The sequence below is a fragment of the Brachyhypopomus gauderio genome, chromosome 13 (genome assembly GCF_052324685.1).
Source record: "Brachyhypopomus gauderio isolate BG-103 chromosome 13, BGAUD_0.2, whole genome shotgun sequence".
NCBI classification, from domain to species: domain Eukaryota; kingdom Metazoa; phylum Chordata; class Actinopteri; order Gymnotiformes; family Hypopomidae; genus Brachyhypopomus; species Brachyhypopomus gauderio.
In genome coordinates this window covers 16,651,721-16,671,701 of record NC_135223.1, presented here as the reverse complement: position 1 = coordinate 16,671,701, position 19,981 = coordinate 16,651,721, and the positions used below count along the sequence as shown (strand labels likewise).

The window sequence follows — 19,981 nt, the reverse complement described above, 5'->3', positions numbered from 1 at the left end:
TACACCTTGATCTTATGTCACTTTTATCCCCTTTAATAACTGACTTATAACACTGTATGAACATTCATGAAATATATGTATGGACAACCAGCTGTCATTGACTGCTAATGATACAAGTGTGGCTCTGACATACTGGTTTCTCCATTACATTAAAAGTAGTCAGCCAATTTGCACACTACTTAGTTGCTTCTCCAGTTCCTTGTCCCCTCTAGACTGAACTACTACATCTTATTTTTGGCGGGTCTCTTTGTGTATATAATTGCATCTGATTTAGAATGCAGGTGCACAACTTGTATTCAGTCTTCCTAAAGTCTGCCACATTACTATGGAGTTTCACTAATTTGATTCCTATTCCTGTTCATATTAGTTTTAATATGATGCTTAATGCTTATGAAGTAAACAATGAACCAGTCCCCAAATATATGAAAGCACCAGTGATACTCTACATCATACCCTTTGTGCCTCAAAAGCATCACATCTTAAATGACTATTGCTCAAAAGACAAGGAAGGCATGCTTCAAGACTACTCTATGTGCTGGCACTCATGTACAGAATGAACATCCACTGCCTGGCCATACAGCTGAGTCCCTTGCTGTCTTCAAACAAAAACTGAAGACCCACCTCTTCAAAAATATTTTCTAATCAATCTCTAATCTTGTATTTAAGAATTTGAGTAACACAGTCTACCACTAAGTCTAGTAATATATAGTAATATAGTAATATATAGTAATAACATGTCCAATTTCACTAGTTTATAATTATTAACATATTGGTATTTATTGTTAAAATTTAAACAGATATGGATAACTTATTTCTTAAGAATTTGAAGGTATCAAATTATTTGCAGACGATGGGATAACAAAATGAATGTCATTCCTAAAGGGAAGTGGAGCACGCTTAATATCAGTGTTACTTAATTTTGTGCCACATAGATGAAATCAGTGAACTCAAAAATTACATCAAAATGTTTAGTATCAGATTATGTAACATTAATATTAGATATTGAAATAGATGTGGTACTGTTGCACTTATTTAGACTTCTTGGGTGTTTCTGTATTTATGATTCTAAATCTAATATTAATGTGTGCTATTAATTTTTTATTAACTGATTACAGTCATATTTGAATCACACTTTATTGCTGTTACATGAATCAAATGCACAGAAAAAGGTAGCGTTTTTGTGCTATTCAGGTTGCAGTCAAAGAGGGGGACTTGAACTACAAACAGACTTTTTCACTCTTCATCATGTCCTTTCTGTGAAAGAAAAAGACAAAGAAAATGGTGTAGCAGGGTGTATGAAGCACGAGCATTTCAAATGTTCCTCTTTATCCCAAATATAATTAACCAGCCAATGCATGCTTCATCTCCAAAATTTGCTTAACCTGGTGCTGAGGGACTAAATTTGAAGTATTGTTATTACTACAGTATATGATAAGATATTAGCATTTGCCTCAAACATTTGTTTCAAATTTGTCAATCAAATTTCAAATAGACTTGATTGTTATTTCTGACATACTGCTGTCTTTAAAAATGAATAAAGGTACGATCACATGTTGATTAATTTTCAGGTGTGGTTTTTGACACTACATAGCATACTATTGTTAATTTAAAAATAAATACCAGTAAATAATTTGTAATGAAGCTAAAAAACTTCAGTAGCAGCCATATTGAACCTGGAAGTTCTAACCATATCTCTGGATATGAGAAGCAATGGAAAAATAATAGAATTTATTATGAAATACTTGGAAAGTTTAACATGGAAAGCTAATGAAACAGTTTACCTTGGAGCTTATGTCACGACTCTTGGCCCTCAGTTTGTTGACTTGAGACTCAGCTATATCAGCCCTCTCCTCTGCCTCATCCAGCTCATGCTGCAGCTTGCGGAACTTGCTCAAATTGGTATTGGCCTGCTCCTCCTGAGAAACGCGCCCACATACAAAATGCAAAAATATTATACAACTGAGGAATTTGACACACTGAAGCACTCTAAAATGCATTTAAGAGTTACGTTAGTCATGCACTTACAGCCTCTTCTGCACCTCTCTTGTAAGACTTCACTTTCAGCTGCAGTTTGTCTACCAGGTCTTGGAGACGAGCCAGATTCTTACGATCTTCTTCAGTCTATACATATTAATATAGGAAAAACATGTTCTGATTTTTGTCAATTCACACATTTTCCATGTAATTTCTTCTGTGTTGAAAACTGAAAAAACCTGATAGGTGAGCTCCTTAATGCGCCTCTCATATTTGCGTATTCCTTTCACTGATTCACTGGACTTTTTCTGTTCAATTTCCACCTCATTTTCCAACTCCCTCACCTACAAAGTAACATTTGAATCGTTTTTGTAAAGAATTAACAGAATGGGTAGTCCTACAATGTTTATAAAGCAGATTCATAAACTCACCCTGGCCTCTAGTTTCTGGACCTGTTTCTTGCCCCCCTTCAAGGCGATTTGCTCAGCCTCATCTAGACGGTGCTGCAGGTCCTTTATAGTCTGCTCCATGTTCTTCTTCATGCGTTCCAGGTGAGCACTGGTGTCCTGCTCCTTCTTCAGCTCCTCTGCCATCATGGCAGCATCAGTGATGGCTTTTTTGGCCTTTTCTTCAGCATTCCTGCACTCTTGGACAGCTTCCTCTACCTCAGTCTGAAGCTGGGCAGTGTCAACCTCTAGCTTCTTCTTCTGGTTTAGCAAGCTGGTGTTCTAAATGTATTTAAGATATTTGTCATATTATATTATATCATATTAATGTCTTTGGGCAATAGTAGAAATCTATAAACTACCTGAGAGTGTAATAGCTGAACCCTTTCAGTCACGTCCAGCAGTTCTTGCTCAGCCAGTTTCCGGCCTCTCTCAGTCTGCTCCACCAGAGACCTCAACTCATCCAGTTCAGCCTGCAGCAGATTGTTGCGTCTCTCCACAATAGCAATGTTCTCTTTGAGGTCATCATTAGCACGGAGAGCATCATCCAGGTGTAGTTGAGTGTCCTTCATAATAAAAGTCAACAATAAAGCCGAAATTCACTTGTTAAAAAAGAACAGTTCGTCAATACGTCTAATACATCACTTTTATTCTGGGTATACCTTCATATGTCCATGGAGACTCTTGAGTTGCTTCTGAGCCTCTGCTGCCTGCCTGTTTGCCTGACAGAGCTGGATCTCCATCTCATTTAGGTCTCCCTCCATCTTCTTCTTCACTCTGAGGGCTTCATTTCTGCTGCGAGTCTCAGACTCTAGAGAGCTCTGCAGGGTGTCCACCAGTCTTTGTTGGGTTCTCTTGGCCTGTTCCATCTCCTCATCTTTTTCAGCCAGCTTACGCTCTATATCAGCTTTCACTTGATTCAATTCCAGCTGGGCCCTCAAGATCTTTCCTTCTTCATGCTCAAGGGAGCCCTTTAAAATCACAGTTGAGTCATTAAAACCATGTTTTTCTATCAAAGAACTGTAATTGTAATCTTTGTCCCTAAATCAGCTATCTGGAAATGTGTACCTGGAATTTTTATGTCAGAAAATGAATACAATTAAGTACCTCTGCCTCTTCCAGAGCAGACTGAATTTCAGCCTTTTCCTGTTCTAGCTGTTTACGGATCTTCTCCAGTTCATGAATGCTCTTTCCACTCTCACTAATTTGCTCAGTGAGGTCAGATATTTCCTCTGTTTGACAGACAAGATTATCAGAATTTAATTCAGAATGTATAATTTGAAGTAAAACTAATGTCTCATACATGCCTGGTAATGTACCAAATGTGGCTACCTTGCAGGTTCTTGTTCTCCCTTTTCATAGTTTCTAGGTGATCCAGTGATTCCTCATAAGAGTTCTTCAGTTTGAACAGCTCAGTGCTTAGAGATCTGGCCTCCTTTTGAGAGCTCTCTAGTTCACTCTGAGATTCTTCATATTTTTGTTTCCACTCTGCAAGGACCTATTCATACCAAAAATCTGAACATAGCTATGTTCCTTTGAGTTGTGAAAAGCATGGTGGAAACGTTTAGTATATTAAATAAAAGCCATCTATAGCCTTTGACGTATTTATATGCCAAGACATATCTTTAACATTGAGTATTTTATGGTATGTTACATAGGTATTTTATACCCTAAAGTCGATATGAAAATTAAAAGCTACATGTAGAGTTTTAACAAATAGTGGTTTGTTATTCAACAAGAGAAAAGGAAGGTGTTCCTAGCACATTGTTACCTTATCAAAGTTTCTTTGTTTCTTATCCAGAACTGCAGCAGCAGCATTGGATCTTTCCACATCAACCATGAGATCTTCAATCTCATTCAGCAGTCTGTGCTTGGTCTTGTCCAGAGAAGAGCATTTAGCATTGACAGCTTCCACAGCTTCCTCTGCATCTTGCAGGCGCTGAGCAAGTTTCTTCCTGCATTTGAGTTTGAACTTTACTTTTTTAATAACATTTTGAGAACACTATGCTCCCTTAAGTGCACCAAGTACTCCATGGCAATCTACAAATTCAATGCCTTTCTGATTTCTTACTTTGCCTCCTCTAGCTCTTCTGTCCTCTGGATGGCATCAGTTTCATACTTAGTTCTCCACTGAGCCACCTCAGAATTCGCCTTGGACAGACTGCGCTGCAGCTCAGCCTTGGCCTCCTGCTCCTCCTCATACTGTTCTCTCAGCAGATCAGCATCATGGCGAGCAGACTGCACTGCATGGGCCAAGGCATTTTTAGCCTGGAAGAAAATGACTGATAATAAAATCGCTGTGCTTGACCAGTATGAAAATTTGTAAAAGTACAAGTGTGCTTTGTTGTATCTACTCTTAGAACATCCTGTGATTGGTTAAGGTAAGATTTGAGTTTAATTACTTTTGCCTCAGATTTTTGTAAATTCCAGGCTTCTTATCCTAACCTTGTTGCTTGTTAGCTGTTGTTGGCTGTAATTCTCACTCCAGGTGTAGTTTTGCCCTGGTCTAAGGTGTGAATGAAGGGGCGGATATAGCACTAACTAAAACAGATAAATTAGGACAACTCCACTACAGGTATGCAGTAGCTTCTGACATCAGTCAGTGATTCTACACTCTGCTTTATCTACTTTCTTCCAATGACGCTGAATCTCTAACCCAGTCTAAGTCTCAAATTATTCTGCCATTTTCTTTCCCTACTAGTATCCATAAAGCTTGTTCTATTCCATAATGTGTCTGCCAATTCCTGTGTATGTATCACACAGAGCTCATAGATACCATCATAGCCATCACAACACCAAGAACCTAATTTACCCAAAATGTTCACCACAAACTCCAATCACAGTGACTGCAGGACTCTGGAATTGCCAATCTGCTGTCCAGAAGGCTGACTTCATCTCAGCTCTTGCATCTCTCCACTCGCTACACTTCTTGGCTCTAACCGAAACCACTGCAGGTGGTCTCTGGATCACTCCAGAGAACTCTGCAACTCCAGCTGCTCTATCCTCTGCCTTCTCATTCACTCATTCCCCATGACGCCTTGGAAGGGGAGGTGGCTCAGATCTACTTCTATCTCCAGAGTGGCATTTCACCCAACTCTCCTTTTCAGCTCTTTCAATTTCTTCCTTTGAGTTCCATGCTATCACTGTATCCTACTCCACTATTCTTCACATCATTGTGATTTATCATCCTCCAGGTTCCCTTGAGAACTTCATTGACAAACTTGATATCCTCCTTAGTCAAGTCACCATTGAAGCAAACCCGCTCATTCTCCTTGGAGACTTCAACCTTCCATCTGACAAACTTTATTCATCTTGCATCCTTGCTGTCGTCATTTGACCTCGCCATCAACCCATCCACTGCAACTCATAGAGCAGGTAACATTCTGGACCTGGTCTTTACACAAGCCACCGGAAAATCGGACATCACAGTCACCCCACTCCACCTGTCAGACCATCACTCCTTTTCTTTCCCCCTCCCTGCCATCTCCACTCACACTTCCCCTGTACATTCTTCTTACTTTCACCCAAATTTGCGCTCCATCAATCCCTCAACCCTTGCTGCCACTATTTTGTCCTCCCTTCCTTATCAGAATTGTCTGTCTTCTCTCTCACTGGACACAATTACTGATACTTTCCTCTCTACGCTCTCTTCATCCATCAATCTTCTGTGTCCTCCCTCCCCCAGTGTTCCATCCACCCCCTGGCTAACTCAAGTGCTACACAGCCACAGGAGAGATCTAAGAACTGCAGAGAGGAGGTGGAAGAGAAGTCACCTAGATTCAGACCTCCACTCATATCAATCTCTCCTTTTAAAGTTCTCACTGGAAGTCACATCAGCAAAGTCAGCCTATTACAGAAAGAAATTTGAATCATCTGCATCCAACCCACGCAAGCTATTCAGTATTTTTTCTTCTCTCCTTAACCCTTCCTCACCCCCTCATCCATCCTCTCTCACTCCTGAGAATTTTGTCATCTTCTTTGAAGAGAAGATTACAGCAGTCCATCAGTCCTTCTCCCCAGCTCCCAACCTTCCTACTAGTACAGGGGTGGCCAACCCGTCGTAGACCAAGAGCCACTTTTCATACTGTGTTACGGCAAAGAGCCACATCATACATGGGCGAGTGTAGATTGTTGAGCGGGGGGGTATGCGCACCACGAAAATGTAGCAGTGTGTCGCCCCGTTAGTGCAGGTGAGCCCGCGGACCGGCTGGGGAGCCGCACAAAACCAGGTAAAGAGCCGTCTGCGCGAGCCGCGGGTTGGCCACCCCTGTACTAATATCTCTAACCCAACACTCAATCCTTGGCTTCTTTCTCCTCTCTCTCCTCAGACAAGATACATCAACTTCTGACTTCTAGCAATGCTACTACATGCCCACTGGATCCAATTCCTTCCACTCTTTTCCAGAATATGTCAAGAGAACTCCTTCCGTTCATCTCTGCAATCATCAACAACTCCTTAGTTTCGGGTCATGTACCTACCGTGTTCAAGATGGCAAGGGTGGTACCAATCTTGAAAAAAGCAACACTTGACACCTCTGACATGAACAACTACAGACCGGTATCACTTCTTTCTTTTCTATCAAAAACTCTGGAGCGAGCAGTCTATGACCAATTATCTCTCCTCACCCAGAACCAACTCCATGATCCTAATCAGTCCGGCTTCAAATGGGCACACTCAACAGAAACTGCCCTCAAAAGCAGTGACCGAGAAGCTCCATGCTGCCAAGGCTAACAAGCTATCATCAGTTTTAATTTCCTTCTGCAGCCTTTGACATGGTCAACCACAACACACTCCTCTCTGTTCTTTCTAGCCTCGGTGTGACGGGCTCTGCTTGAAAATGGTTCCAGTCATATCTTGAAGATATCAGGTAACATGGAGAGGATCTACATCCAATCCATGTAAACTTTACACTGGAGTCCCCAGTCCTAGGCCCTCTTCTTTTCTCTTTATATACTCGTTCCCTTGGTGACATTATTTTGTCTCATGGTTTCTCTTATATTGCTATGCTGATGACACCCAGCTAATTCTTTCCTTCCCTCTTTCTGACACCCAGGTTTCTAGGCGTATCTTGGCATGCTTGGCAGATATTGCTTCATGGATGACTGCTCACCACTTGAAGCTCAACCCTAGCAAAACTGAGCTTCTGTACATTCCAGGAAACCCATACCCACACAACAACCCCACAGTTTCCTTTGAGAACACCTTGTTAACACCATCAGAAACTGCTCGAAGCCTGGGTGTAACGTTGGACAACGAGTTGTCCTTCTCAACTTTCAAAACTGACCAGATCCTGCAGATTTCTCCTCTGCAACATACAAAGAATATGACCCTTCCTTTCACAGGAAGCAACTCAAGTGCTTGTGCAGTCTCTAGGAATCTCTTAGCTGTACTACTGCAATTCCCTACTTGCAGGTCTTCCTCTACGGGTCATCAGACCTCTACAACTAATTCAGAATGCTGCTGCATGACTGGTCTTCAATCTCCCCAAGTTCTCACATGTGACTCCTCTGCTATGCTCTCTTCACTGGCTTCTAGTAGCGGCACGCATCAGATATAAAACCTTGATGCTTGCTTACAAAGCCAAAAATGGACTGGCCCCTCCTTACATGATGTCCATGGTAAAAAGCCAATCTGTACAGCGAACACTCAGAACCTCAAGCTTGGCTCGACTCGAAACTCCATGCTTAAAGTCTCATGGAAGACAAAGCTCCAGCCTATTCTCTGTCCTGGCTCCAAGATGGTGGAACGATCTTCCATTATCTACTAGGACTGCGGAGTTTATTGCTATCTTCAAGCGTAGACTGAAGACTCACCTGTTTGTTGAGTTCTTACCAGAGCCCTAACTCAGCTGATACCACTTGCCGTTGTTCTTAAATTGTATGTCTGGTTATTTGTGCTTCTTGGCAAAAACACTAGGTAATGACATTGACTCCTGTAGTTTAGTAGTAGTCTGACTCAATGGTATCTTGAATTCTGGCTTATCTGTACTATTTCCTAGGATGAATTCTGTGATCAGATGCAAAGCACTTTGTAAGTCGCTCTGGATAAGAGCGTCTGCTAAATGCCGTAAATGTAGATGTAATGTAAATGTAAGTCATGGAAATACCTTCACTTCTTCTTCAAGTTGTCTCTTGAGATCTTCAGTTTGCTGGCTATAGGATTGCTTGCCTCTGGTCAGTTGAGAAACCAAGGAGTCTTTCTCTTCCAACTGTCTTGCAAGTTCACCTTTCAGATTGATTAAGTACAGTGATATTTCAGCTGGCTGTATGTTACACCTTGTACATTTCACATCTCTTGCCCATGTCCTTACCATTTTCAGTTTGCAGTTTAGCTTTTTGCATGGTGAAGTCATTGATGCTGCGCTGTCCTTCCTCAAATTTAGTCCTATATTCACTCATCTGGTCCTCCAGAGTTCTGCAAATTTTTTCTAGGTTTGTCTAGAACATAGAATCAACATAGAAAATGCAATAATTAAGATACATGCAGTATCAGTCATGGTTGAACACACTTAATTGAATATATGATTTTCATAGTCATAATGACATTTTCATTTATGTTTAAGTTTTTTTTAAGATGCATTAATGAGGTTGATTAAAAGAACAATAAGAACATGCAAAGCTGGTATCAAAGTATTCTTTTAATATGTCTTAAATTCTTTAGAAATTATAGATAATCTCCTAATAAACTGCAGTTTAATGTAGTAAACCATGTAGAGATAGTCAATATTTGTCACGGTCACGGCTCCACACCCCTTCCCTGTGGGCATGTCGTTATGTCGTCTGCATGCAGTTATGTCCATGTTTGTAGTTCCGTGGGTGTGGGTCGTTTGTGAGCGTGTTCGTAGTCGCACCTGTGCCTTGTCTCGAGATCACGAGGGTATGTGTTAATCAACTATATAATGTGCGTTCGCGCAATGTCTTGTGCTCGTCTTTGTCTAAAGTTTCATGTCTGCGTGAGAGTCAGATGTTCTGTACTCATCCTCCGCACGGAGCTCACGTCTGTTGTTTGTATTAATCGTTTCATGTGCACCGATCGACGCTCGTCGTGTCTCCTCCTTCGAGCGCGTTACAATATTGTAGTGAACGGAAACAGGATGGTTTACATGTTTTTGAAGTCCATTACCTGTGCAAGCAAATTGTTTCTGAATTTTTTAGGAGGAACCCATTTATGCATGCGTGTGTATTATATGCATTATAAGGAGCAAAATTCTTACCTTGGACTTAGCAATGTGCTCCATGTTGGAGACAACATCATCCAGCTCCAGTCTCAGTTCACTCTTCTCTTTTTCAAGCTTCTGCTTGACTCTCTGTAGGTTGTCTATCTGCTCCCCAAGGTCAGCCACGCTGTCAGCATGTTTCTTCCTCAGAGTTGCAGCAGTGGTCTCATGTTGCAGAGTGGCCTCTTCAAGGTCTCTGCGCAGTTTCTGGAACTCAGCATCTCTTTTCTTATTCATTTCAATCTGTGCAGTTGTGGCACCACCAGCCTCCTCCAGTCTCTCACAGATCTCCTCCAGTTCTCTGGCCAAGTCTGCTCTCTGTTTCTCAACTTTGGAACGTGCAGCTCTCTCTGCCTCCAGCTCTTCTTCAAGCTCTTCAATACGAGCCTAGAAGATTAGATATTACATTAATTGTAAAGGCCAAATTAGTCAGCAATGTCTGTGAACCAAATAACATAGCAGATTACCTGCAGCTCCTTTAACTTCTTTTGAAGTTGGGCTGCAATTGCTTGCTCATCCTCAATCTTGCCATTGAGTTGGCTCACTTCAAAATCCTTCCTGTTTTTATGAAAAGCATGCATCAGTTAGTTGTTGCATTGTTGCTCTGTATTTTATTATTTTTTTATTAGAGGCCTACTTCTTCAGTCTCTCCTCCAGCTGCTGTTTGTCATTTTCCAAGTCCATGATATTCTCTTGGGTCAGTTTTAAATCCCCTTCAAGCTTCCTTTTAACCCTTTCAAGGTCCATGCGTATCTTTTTTTCCTGTTCTAGTGATCCCTCGAGCTGCAGAGAAAAATTTTTATTGACTTGCTTTCTTATAAACAATTTTTTTTTCTGCAGCTCAAGAACATTTAAAAAATGTAAACACTGACATGATACAATCATGAAACATAACCAATTACTGACATCATCAACTTGCTGCTCCAGTTTAGCTTTAGCTTTGGTCAGAGTGTTGACTTTGTCTTCTTCACTCTGAAGATCATCAAGTGTTTGCTGGTGAGCTTCCTGCAGAGCTTTCTTCTCCTTTGTCAGTTTGGCAATGATTTCATCCAGAGCTGCCATCTCTTCTATTAAGTTTTTAACCTGTTGAGAAAAAAAAAATTTATTTTTTTTTTTTTTACTTTTTTAACTTGACAGCAGAAATTAATTTGGTAATTTTTTTCACAGTTAATTTCACTAATTTATTTCCAGCTGAGTCATAAAAATTGAAACCTTATTCTCAGTGGCGTGCTTCTCCTTCTCCACTTTGGCCAGAGTAAGTTCCAGGTCATCAATGTCTTTCTTTAGTTCAGAGCACTCATCCTCCAGTTTTCTCTTTTTAGCACTCAGTTCAGAGTTCATCTCTTCTTCATCCTCCAGTCTTTCAATCAGCTCTTTACATTTTGCTTCAAGTTGAATCTTGTTCTTGATCAGACCTTCACATCGCTCCTCAGCATCACAGAGATTGTCTTGCTCCTGTTTTAAAATAGAGAATAAATTCAGTTTCTGTGGTCTCATTGAAAATATTGTTTCATGGTAATTATTAATTATTAAGTAATTATCTCACAGTCTGGACTTGCAGCTGCAGGTCATTTTTCTCTTGGAGGAGAGTGACCATTTTCTCTTCTAGTTCTTTCTTGCGGGCTTCACATTTAGCATAAGCCTCTTTAAGCTTCAAGAATTCTTCCTTCAAGTTGGCCATCTCCTTCTCAGCTTCAGCAGACCTTAACAGTGGCTTGATTTTGAAATACAGCTTCATCCAGGGCCAGTTCTTAACACCCATAAAGGCACGAATGTTCCACTGAATCACAAGCAAGGCATCCCTAAAATGTGATTCAATAAATTTACCAAAGTAACCAAAATATCTTCAGCGGCAACAACAAAAAAGATAAGTGAAATTTACCTAGGGTCTTTTAATTCCTACCTCCGTGCAACAATCTTCTGGAACTCTATTCTTGAGAGAAACCCTCGAGACCAAGCCTGAAAACGAGTAATGATTAGAGCAAGACGGTCATCTCTCATTTCTTCAAGGAGACCCAGTAGACCTGCCTTGAAGAACACCTTGAAGGGGAAAAATGTGAAAAGAAAAAAAAATCATTTTCTTTCTCTCAATAGACTGATGCAGTAGAATCAATGTGAACTGCAGCACTACACCTTAGTATGTCCAAACTTGTATTGGTTGTGGTCAATGTCTAAGGAACCCAACAGTTTCTCAGCTCCTTTCCTACTGTCGATGAACTGCCCTTCAGGAATAGCAGCAGGATTTAGAATACGATATCTGTAAATGTGAAGTTCAAAATACTGTGTTAACATGGAGTTAATAATCTGGGGTGAGTTTCCCGAAACGTTCTTAGCGCTAACGTTTCATACGAGGTTACGAAGTACTTAGCGCTACAAACGTTTTGGGGAAACCCACCCCAGATCATTGAATTTCTGAATTTTCAAAAATGTACCTGGATAGACAAAGTTGTACCAGAAAACATCCTAAAAGTTTACAACACATGGTATATCTTCTGTGAGTAATTGTTGGATAGAAATCAGATTACTGCCAGTCTCATGGAGACTTGGCATTTTGCCATTATCTGATTACAGATGCACATATAAATTATTTATTCAGATTAGTGACAACTAAGCTTTCTTGCCATTCTTGGATTATTGGGTGCATGTAAGCATACTCATTATCAGAATCATTCTTCTTGTACTTGTTCAAGTGATCACAGGTATTTGTAATCGTTTTATATAAACAATTGTTATATAATGACTGTTGACTTTTTATAATGTTAATATAAAAAAATCAGTGATGGTATTTATACTACACAAAATGTATTTCTTTGTTAAAACTCTTGGACCGCCTCCCAAAACATTTTTCATAATCAATGGATTGATTTACTAGGTTTTTTGGGATAATTGTGTTTGTAGTTTGGAGTCAGAATTCTGCTGAATGAGGCACTGCAATCTGTGAGGTTTGAGAACCAAACCGAAGTTCTACTTTCTCAAATTTTTCTCAATAACATTAGGAAAATACAAGAAATCTTTGTTCTTACTTCCATATTGTTACTTTTTAACACTACGTTTATGATACGTTTTAAACACTGTTTTACATCTGTAATGGGATCCCTGTGCATATAGTGCATACAGTACATGTTTTTTTCCTTATTAAGAATGTTAGGTAAAAATCTGATAGGAATATTAAAGAAAGACAATCATCATTCAGGATTTGTCGAAAGATGTGCATTTAGACATGTAATAAATAAAAGTAGATTTTCATAAATTCAATATGAATCTTGAGTGCATATTGAACAATAAAAAGGCTGTTTCTTGAGGAAATGCTTAATTTCTGAGCCATCATCCTGTTAGTTTGTCACACAAAACAGTTTTATCTGATAAAGGAAGTTATTTTAAAAATCATTATTTAATTACATAATTTTCAAGTATTTTATCATAAAATACCAATAATGTTTTTCTTAATGCTTTGATCATCAATGGAGGTGTGGCTAATTCCTTCAACATTTTATTAATTCAGCATTGAATGAAACATCCAGAAAGCACATGTGTCACATCATGCAATCACATTACCTCTGTTTGAAATCTCCATAGAGGATCCTGTTGGGGAAGCCCTTTCTGCAGATTCTGATGCCCTCCAGCACACCATTACAGCGTAGCTGGTGCATGACAAGAGGATTTTCCATGGCCCCAGGAGTCTTGGTCTCATTGGGGATGATACAGCGCACAAAGTGGGGATGAGTTGATCTCAGGTTGGTCATCAGCTTATTCAGGTTCTCCTAAAGGTGAAATATGCATAGCATATTATAACTATACCTATAACTATATCTGTTCTATCAAATAATTTATTTATATATAATCAAAATAGAAATTATGTTCCATATAGCTGCAATGAAAAAAAACTGCAACAAAGAGCTTGACAAAATTGAGTTTAGTAATTTAAGAACAGCTCTGGATGTTATATATAACTAAAGCACTGGGGTTAACAATGTAATCACAGTCTTTTTATGGTCACAGTATGTCAAAATCTACATACATATAGTTTTTAACATATGTGAATTCTTAGTCCTACCCTATGAAGAGCAGACACAGTCTGGAAAGAAGAACCTTTTTTCTTCTTTTCCTTGGGTTTTCCACCTGCACTTGTCTCTAATATTACTATTAAGACAAAATATATATGATTGAATATTTGTGATTTGAAAGAATAAAAACATAAGATTGGCTAATTGTTTCCAAGATGCTATATGCCATTCCTCGTTCAGTTGAGCTTACATACCTGAGTCAGCACCAGCATAATTTGCAAACAGGTTAGATAATAGTTTCATGGTGGACTTCTGGTACAGCCCCACAACTGTCTCATTGAGGGGATCCTTGTTCTTCATCAGCCAGTTCATGATGTTGTAGTCAACAGTACCAGCATAGTGAATTAGGGAGAAATGAGCCTCTGGTTTACCCTTTACAATCCTTGGCTTTTGGAAATTAGGAGATTTTCCCAAGTGGTTGTCATAAAGCTTAGCTTTGAAGGTAGTATCACTGGCCTTGGGAAACATGCATTCCTCTTCAAGGATGGACATGATACCCATAGGCTACAGAAGAAAATAAAAAGTCACTTATTTATATGTCACTTATTACATATTTCTGGCATTCATTTTTATGAAATAGGTGACCAACCTTTTCAATGAGATCAATACAGGCCTGCAAGTCCATGCCAAAGTCAATGAATGTCCACTCAATACCCTCCTTCTTGTACTCCTCTTGCTCCAACACAAACATGTGGTGGTTGAAGAACTGCTGCAACTTCTCATTAGTGAAGTTGATGCACAGCTGCTCAAATGAGTTGAACTTTTAAGGGAAACACAATAATTAATTATTCTGTCCAATTCCCATTACAAGGAGCATTTAGAATTATAAGAACAAGCTGTCAGCATAGAATAACGTGCCTCAAAGATCTCAAAGCCAGCAATGTCCAGAACTCCAATGAAGTACTGGCGAGGCTGCTTGGTGTCCAGAGATTGATTAATTCTCACAACCATCCAAAGGAACATCTTCTCGTACACTGACTTAGACAGTGCACCAACAGCATAATATACCTGGAGCAGTCATTATACATTAATTTATCATAGAAAATTGTTTAATTTTAACTTTTTGCAATGATTGTTTAATTTCATGCGTTTCTGACCTGCTGGACATTCTGGCCTTTGGTGACCCACTCATTTCCTACTTTGACTCTGGGGTGACACAGACACTTTATGAGATCAGCAGAGTTCAGACCCATCAGATAAGCTGCTTTGTCAGCATCTAAAATAAATATATCCTTTTATTCAACATCATATAAATATCATATAAGGTTCCAGTGTTTCCAAACACATAATAGTCTGGAAATTTACCAAGTTGTGGAAATTAGATACCTGTTTGTGAAAATGTTACAAATATTAGTGCAATTCAGATGCTTTCACTAGGCTGAGAAATGTAGACTCTTACTTGCAAGAGCTATGAACTGATGTTTAGTGTGTCCAAATAGGTTCAGATGTTACCACTCAATATTTAAAATGATTAAACTGCAAAGAGTAAATGGTAAAACACACATTCCTGGGAAACTATAATGAGGATTTTTCAGATTTTCAATGATTATTGTGTACTGAGTTTGAACTGACCTTCAGTGCCATCAGCCTCAGCCTGCTCCTCTCTCTGCTTCTGCTTGAACTTCATGTTTCCATAGTGCATGATGGCACCAGTCATCTTATAGATACTGTTCTTCTCCTCTTGGGTGAAGCCCAGCACATCAAAGGCTTCCTAGAACAAAACTACACTGTCTGCTAAATCCAAGATATGTCAGATCCTTACACCTCAAGAATGCTAGAAAAAACAGGACATCTTCAATACAATGTGTGCACATGTACCTGGCCTTACTACCTTGCAGTTAAATTCAAAATAACACACAATACAAAGTAACTTACAATTACAGGTTTCGTTTCACACCCCTTTGTACACACAAAATTGGATAGATAGCTCTATTGCTACATACATCAGTAGCCATCAGCTCCTCTGCATCATTAATAGATGCCACTTGTGTCTCTCCTTGGGAGATGTAGGCGTAGTCATAAGGATTAGCAGTAATAAGCAGCATTTCTGAAATACAGACAAGAGATATATTATATACTTATGAAGTTTTTAAGGCACCAAAATAAAGAGTTCATGAAATTAAATATTATATAAACACAAATATTATATACTCATAGACATGGATTAATAGGTGCATTATAACAGTCATTGAAATTTAAAGCTTTTATGATATCAGTATTTGTCAATCACCCATGGTTGTATATTTGCTGTTATAATTTTGTAAACATAAGTAAATATTTATATTAATAAATAAATGAAATGCAAGGAATTGAATAATATTAATTATTATTGTTGTTATAGATATTTCTTGCTGACCTAGTAGCTCAGGTTTCCTCTGGGACAGGATCTGATAGAAAATATGGTAGTCTCTCTCTGCCTTGAGCTGGAAAATCACACGGGACTTCTCCAGAAGATCTGTGTTACCAAGTCAAATAAGGTATAATCAATGCATTTATATATCTTCCAGAATTAGGAGATTTTTTACCTTTTAGCTGACTAAAGGAATGTACTCACAAGTCTCAATATCTGCAGAGGCAAGCTTGCCACTGGCAGCAAAATGGATTCGGATGAACTTGCCCTGACAGCAAGTAATTAAGAGTGTTTTGGTCACATTTATAAAGAAAAGGATTGAGAGATTTATTAATTTGGTTTAATGAAAAATTTAATTTTACAAGTCTATATCAGCAGAGGCAAGTTTGCCGGTAGAACCAAAGTGGATTCAAATGAACAAGATACATATTGTTACATTTATTTGACAGGGGTGTTGATCACAGTGGTCATGGAGTTTCTTGAATATCAGAATTTTTAAAAGTCTTTAAAAGACATGGGAAGTCAGAGTGGTTCATTATTTTGAGCATCAAGTTATGGAATATTGGATAATTGTGTTTGTAGCATCTTTTAGTTGCTATATTGTTATATTTCCATGCACTTAATAAAGGTGGGCTGTTTTCCCATGTATGATAGGTCATTGAAATTCAGCTTTGTAGTCAGTGAAAGTCAGGGAATTTGGGAACCCTGTAATCAGCCCTTAAAAACAGTTCTGAGACTTACAAATCGTGATGAGTTGTCATTTCTGATGGTCTTGGCGTTACCAAAAGCCTCTAAAGCAGGGTTACACTGAATGATTTGGTCCTCCAGAGTTCCCTAAAGAGATAACCTTTGTTTACATTTTTGTCAAAAATGTTAGGAGACTACTAAATCAAAAAACTGCTAAAAGATAGCAGATAGACAAAGCTCTGAAAAAGCCTTTCCACCAACTAATTCTAATTCATCCTTTACAGTGGTTCCATTATTCAACTGAACATGAAAAGATTTATTCTAACTCCTTTAGATGTTTTAAGATATATAATAACTTTTATTATAGTACCCTAGTATATTTTATTTTAGTACCCTTTTATCATTGGGATCCCTCTTAAAACCACCAGCTGCAATGCTGGCAAAATACTGAATGACTCGCTTGGTGTTCACAGTCTTCCCAGCACCAGATTCTCCACTGAATAGAAATACACATTTAGTAAATGCAGTTATTTTTTGGTACCAAAATCTTAAAGAGCCAGTTTAAGTAAAATATATAATTACATTTTTTCTATAATGATTAGAAAATTGGTGTTTATATCAATAACCTTCAGTTACAAGATGCAGACTTACGTGATGAGAATAGACTGGTTTTCCCTGTCTAAAGGAAAGTAAGTTTTTGGTTGTGAACAATACTGGTAGAAGATCAAATAATTTAGGAGAAAATTTTTTTTATTAAATTAAATTGCATTTTTGCAATGTTGGCTGTAAAAATACAGCAAAAAATAAATACAGTTGTTTGTAGTTGTTTGTAGATACCTGCAAGCATGTACTGATAGGCGTTATCAGAGATAGAGAAGATGTGAGGAGGAGCTTCACTCCTCTTCCTGCCCCTGTAGGCAAGTACAACTTCTTGGTTGTACACTGGCAGCCACTTGTAGGGGTTGACAGTTACACAGAAGAGGCCAGAGTAGGTCTGTGTAGACAGAAATCCAGGGTTACAGATTTTCACATCCATACAAAATAAATGTATAGGCAAAGAACTTCACATGTCTAACTCACGTAGATCATCCAGGCTGCGTAACGCTCTTTGAGGTTAAACAACACAGCAGGCTCATGCAGGAAGGTGAACATCGCCATGTCCTCAATTTTATCAAACTTTGGCGGGTTCTGAGGGTGTACATCTACCTCCTTGACTGTCACTGTCTGCAAATAATAGGATATTAATTTTTTTTACATTGTCACTATCGGTGAATGATCAATTATATTATTATTTATTAATGCATTTTATTGATTTTTGCATTAATTACTTTTGCATTATTATTTATTAATGCATTTACTACTGCTACAACAGCAGCATTTCTAGATGTGACACCTACAGATATTAAGTTAGATTCTATAAACTTGCACACATTATTTTTCTAATGGCACTATAAGTTTATATTAAATTATATATTAAATGCTTATGCCATTTGGGAACAGTCAGGTTCTCATGTATTATTATTATTACTATTATTATTATTATTGGTATTGTGCAATCTTAGGTATACTTATTATGGCTTATGCATTCTTAAGACCACTTACTTTGCCATTGGAGGTTTCACATGTGACTTTGTCTCCATCACGACTAATAATCGTTCCCTTTACATACTCCTCATGTGGGTCAGGGACAAAGCATTGCCTCTTCATGTCAAAAGGGCGGGTTTGTGCTTCAAGACGCTCTTTGTCCGACTTCCTCAGATACGAGGCAGCTACCCCAAACTCCTGCATCTGAGCATCTCCCATCTTTTTGGCTATGGGTCATGAGTGTGAAACTTTAGTTTATATGTATCACAGTGCAACAGAGCAATTATGGATTTCCCCTTAAATGTTTCACTTTACTTCATATGTGGACTACCACAGTAATACCAATTATTTGCAAAACTCTGTGATATTGGTATTGTTGGAATTAGTTTATGTTCTAAATAAAGTTTAAATGAAGGCAAATGGTCGCGACTATATTGTGACTTGCTAAGTTTAAGCATTTTAGGGGTGGTGACAGCTTATATGATCACCACATTACAAAGGTCACGGAGAGGGTGATAATGGTCCTCAGTTCTAAAGCAACTTTTGATTAGAGAAAAAGAATGCAACCATGTTCTACCTCAGATTATATAGATTCAGTTAATGCTCATTTGACTCCAATTTATTTATTTTTCCGAAAGTGCATTCAGTTCATGTGCACAACAACCTATGTAACCTGGCTACATATTGACAGGAAAACACACAAATTTAGCAAGCAGAAATGTTACCCATCACAATGCTAAGCAGGAAATGCAGTCCGTGTTTTGAATGAATGTTACACAATTAACAGTAACTAGCATTGTTGATGTTTCTGTCAATTCTGTTCTTTGACAGTATTGAAAAAGTTTGTACTTACCTCAGTTGTTCACAGCAAGGTCTGACAGTATTCTTGGCCTAGAATCACATAATTTACATTTAAGGGGAAACAGAAGCGAACTTGTTACGTTTATCCTTAAGTTAATTCCACTGTAAAAAAAACTATTTAGTACAACCGTTCACTCCATAAGAACATGTGAAATAAGAACTTATTGAACTTGCTGTCACATTTAGAATTTTGACATTTCATCATTTGTAAGACAATAAAAGCATTTTACCACTAGATCACTGAAGTTCAAAGTCCTGTTAGTGGTCAGACCATCTTTCCCTTCTTTTATAAGGTAAGCTTCCTCCAAAAAAGGCATCTGGCATTGTTAGGCAGGGCAGCTATTTTGTCTGATTGAAGTGCAGAAGGGTGAGGTAAAGAGAATTTTCCAAGGGATAATGGTTCTGATGCATGGAGCCAGGGAGGGTAGTAAAAACATTTGCCAGTAACCAACCCACAATGGAAAACAATTAAAAGGGTTGACTCAATACATTAAAAATAGGCATCTCACAAATACAGACAGCAGTGTGGCATTTTGTGTGTATACATGATTACTATTGATTTGAAGAAACCCTCAGTTATATATTCCTATTTTGAAGATAATTTAGCATTTCAGTCTACGACAGTCAAAATGGCAAAAATGTCTTCAGATAGTTAATGCAATTTATAAATTGAATTTCACATATTCAAATTACAAGTGACAATGTAGAGGGTAGCAAATTTTGACACTAAAGAGGTATTTTGCATATGTACATAGTAACTAAGCAATGTATCAAATTAAGTTCAAATTCGAATGTATT

The 19,981-nt window shown here is 38.4% G+C and overlaps 1 protein-coding gene and 1 long non-coding RNA gene across 10 annotated transcripts in view; one reads left to right on the top strand and one right to left on the bottom strand.

Moving 5' to 3' along the window:
* LOC143474044 (uncharacterized) overlaps positions 1 to 19,981 on the top strand; it is a 99,514-nt gene that overhangs the window by 76,130 nt on the left and 3,403 nt on the right. For all 9 annotated transcript variants that reach the window (XR_013120678.1, XR_013120682.1, XR_013120677.1 and 6 more), the window contains one exon: positions 13,214 to 13,371. This is a non-coding gene — a long non-coding RNA (uncharacterized LOC143474044). The remainder of the gene's footprint in view (positions 1 to 13,213; positions 13,372 to 19,981) is intronic.
* On the bottom strand, positions 1,119 to 19,529 carry LOC143474039 (myosin-7-like). Its single transcript, XM_076971304.1, has 39 exons — positions 19,414 to 19,529; positions 19,176 to 19,213; positions 18,341 to 18,549; positions 17,819 to 17,962; positions 17,576 to 17,732; positions 17,390 to 17,417; positions 17,132 to 17,234; positions 16,793 to 16,885; positions 16,256 to 16,319; positions 16,058 to 16,156; positions 15,645 to 15,748; positions 15,274 to 15,412; positions 14,799 to 14,917; positions 14,560 to 14,709; positions 14,291 to 14,461; positions 13,896 to 14,205; positions 13,692 to 13,777; positions 13,193 to 13,398; positions 11,771 to 11,894; positions 11,541 to 11,677; positions 11,184 to 11,439; positions 10,850 to 11,092; positions 10,544 to 10,720; positions 10,275 to 10,420; positions 10,105 to 10,195; positions 9,635 to 10,024; positions 8,732 to 8,858; positions 8,528 to 8,646; positions 4,492 to 4,688; positions 4,192 to 4,375; positions 3,753 to 3,918; positions 3,528 to 3,652; positions 3,083 to 3,391; positions 2,783 to 2,986; positions 2,406 to 2,702; positions 2,214 to 2,318; positions 2,026 to 2,121; positions 1,782 to 1,916; positions 1,119 to 1,254 (listed from the first exon to the last, which is right to left on the bottom strand). Exons 3-39 carry the CDS (start codon positions 18,539 to 18,541, stop codon positions 1,234 to 1,236), a joined length of 5,823 nt encoding a protein of 1,940 aa, XP_076827419.1. The 5' UTR covers positions 18,542 to 18,549; positions 19,176 to 19,213; positions 19,414 to 19,529; the 3' UTR covers positions 1,119 to 1,233.

Excerpts from the sequence above, each read along its gene's own strand:
- LOC143474039 (XM_076971304.1), bottom strand. The coding sequence starts at position 18,541 with ATGGGAGATGCTCAGATGCAGGAGTTTGGGGTAGCTGCCTCGTATCTG. Across the intron at positions 14,710-14,798 it reads AAGGCCAGAATGTCCAGCAG|GTATATTATGCTGTTGGTGC; the intron begins GTCAGAAACGCA and ends TGACTGCTCCAG. Across the intron at positions 2,122-2,213 it reads TTAAGGAGCTCACCTATCAG|ACTGAAGAAGATCGTAAGAA; the intron begins GTTTTTTCAGTT and ends TAATATGTATAG.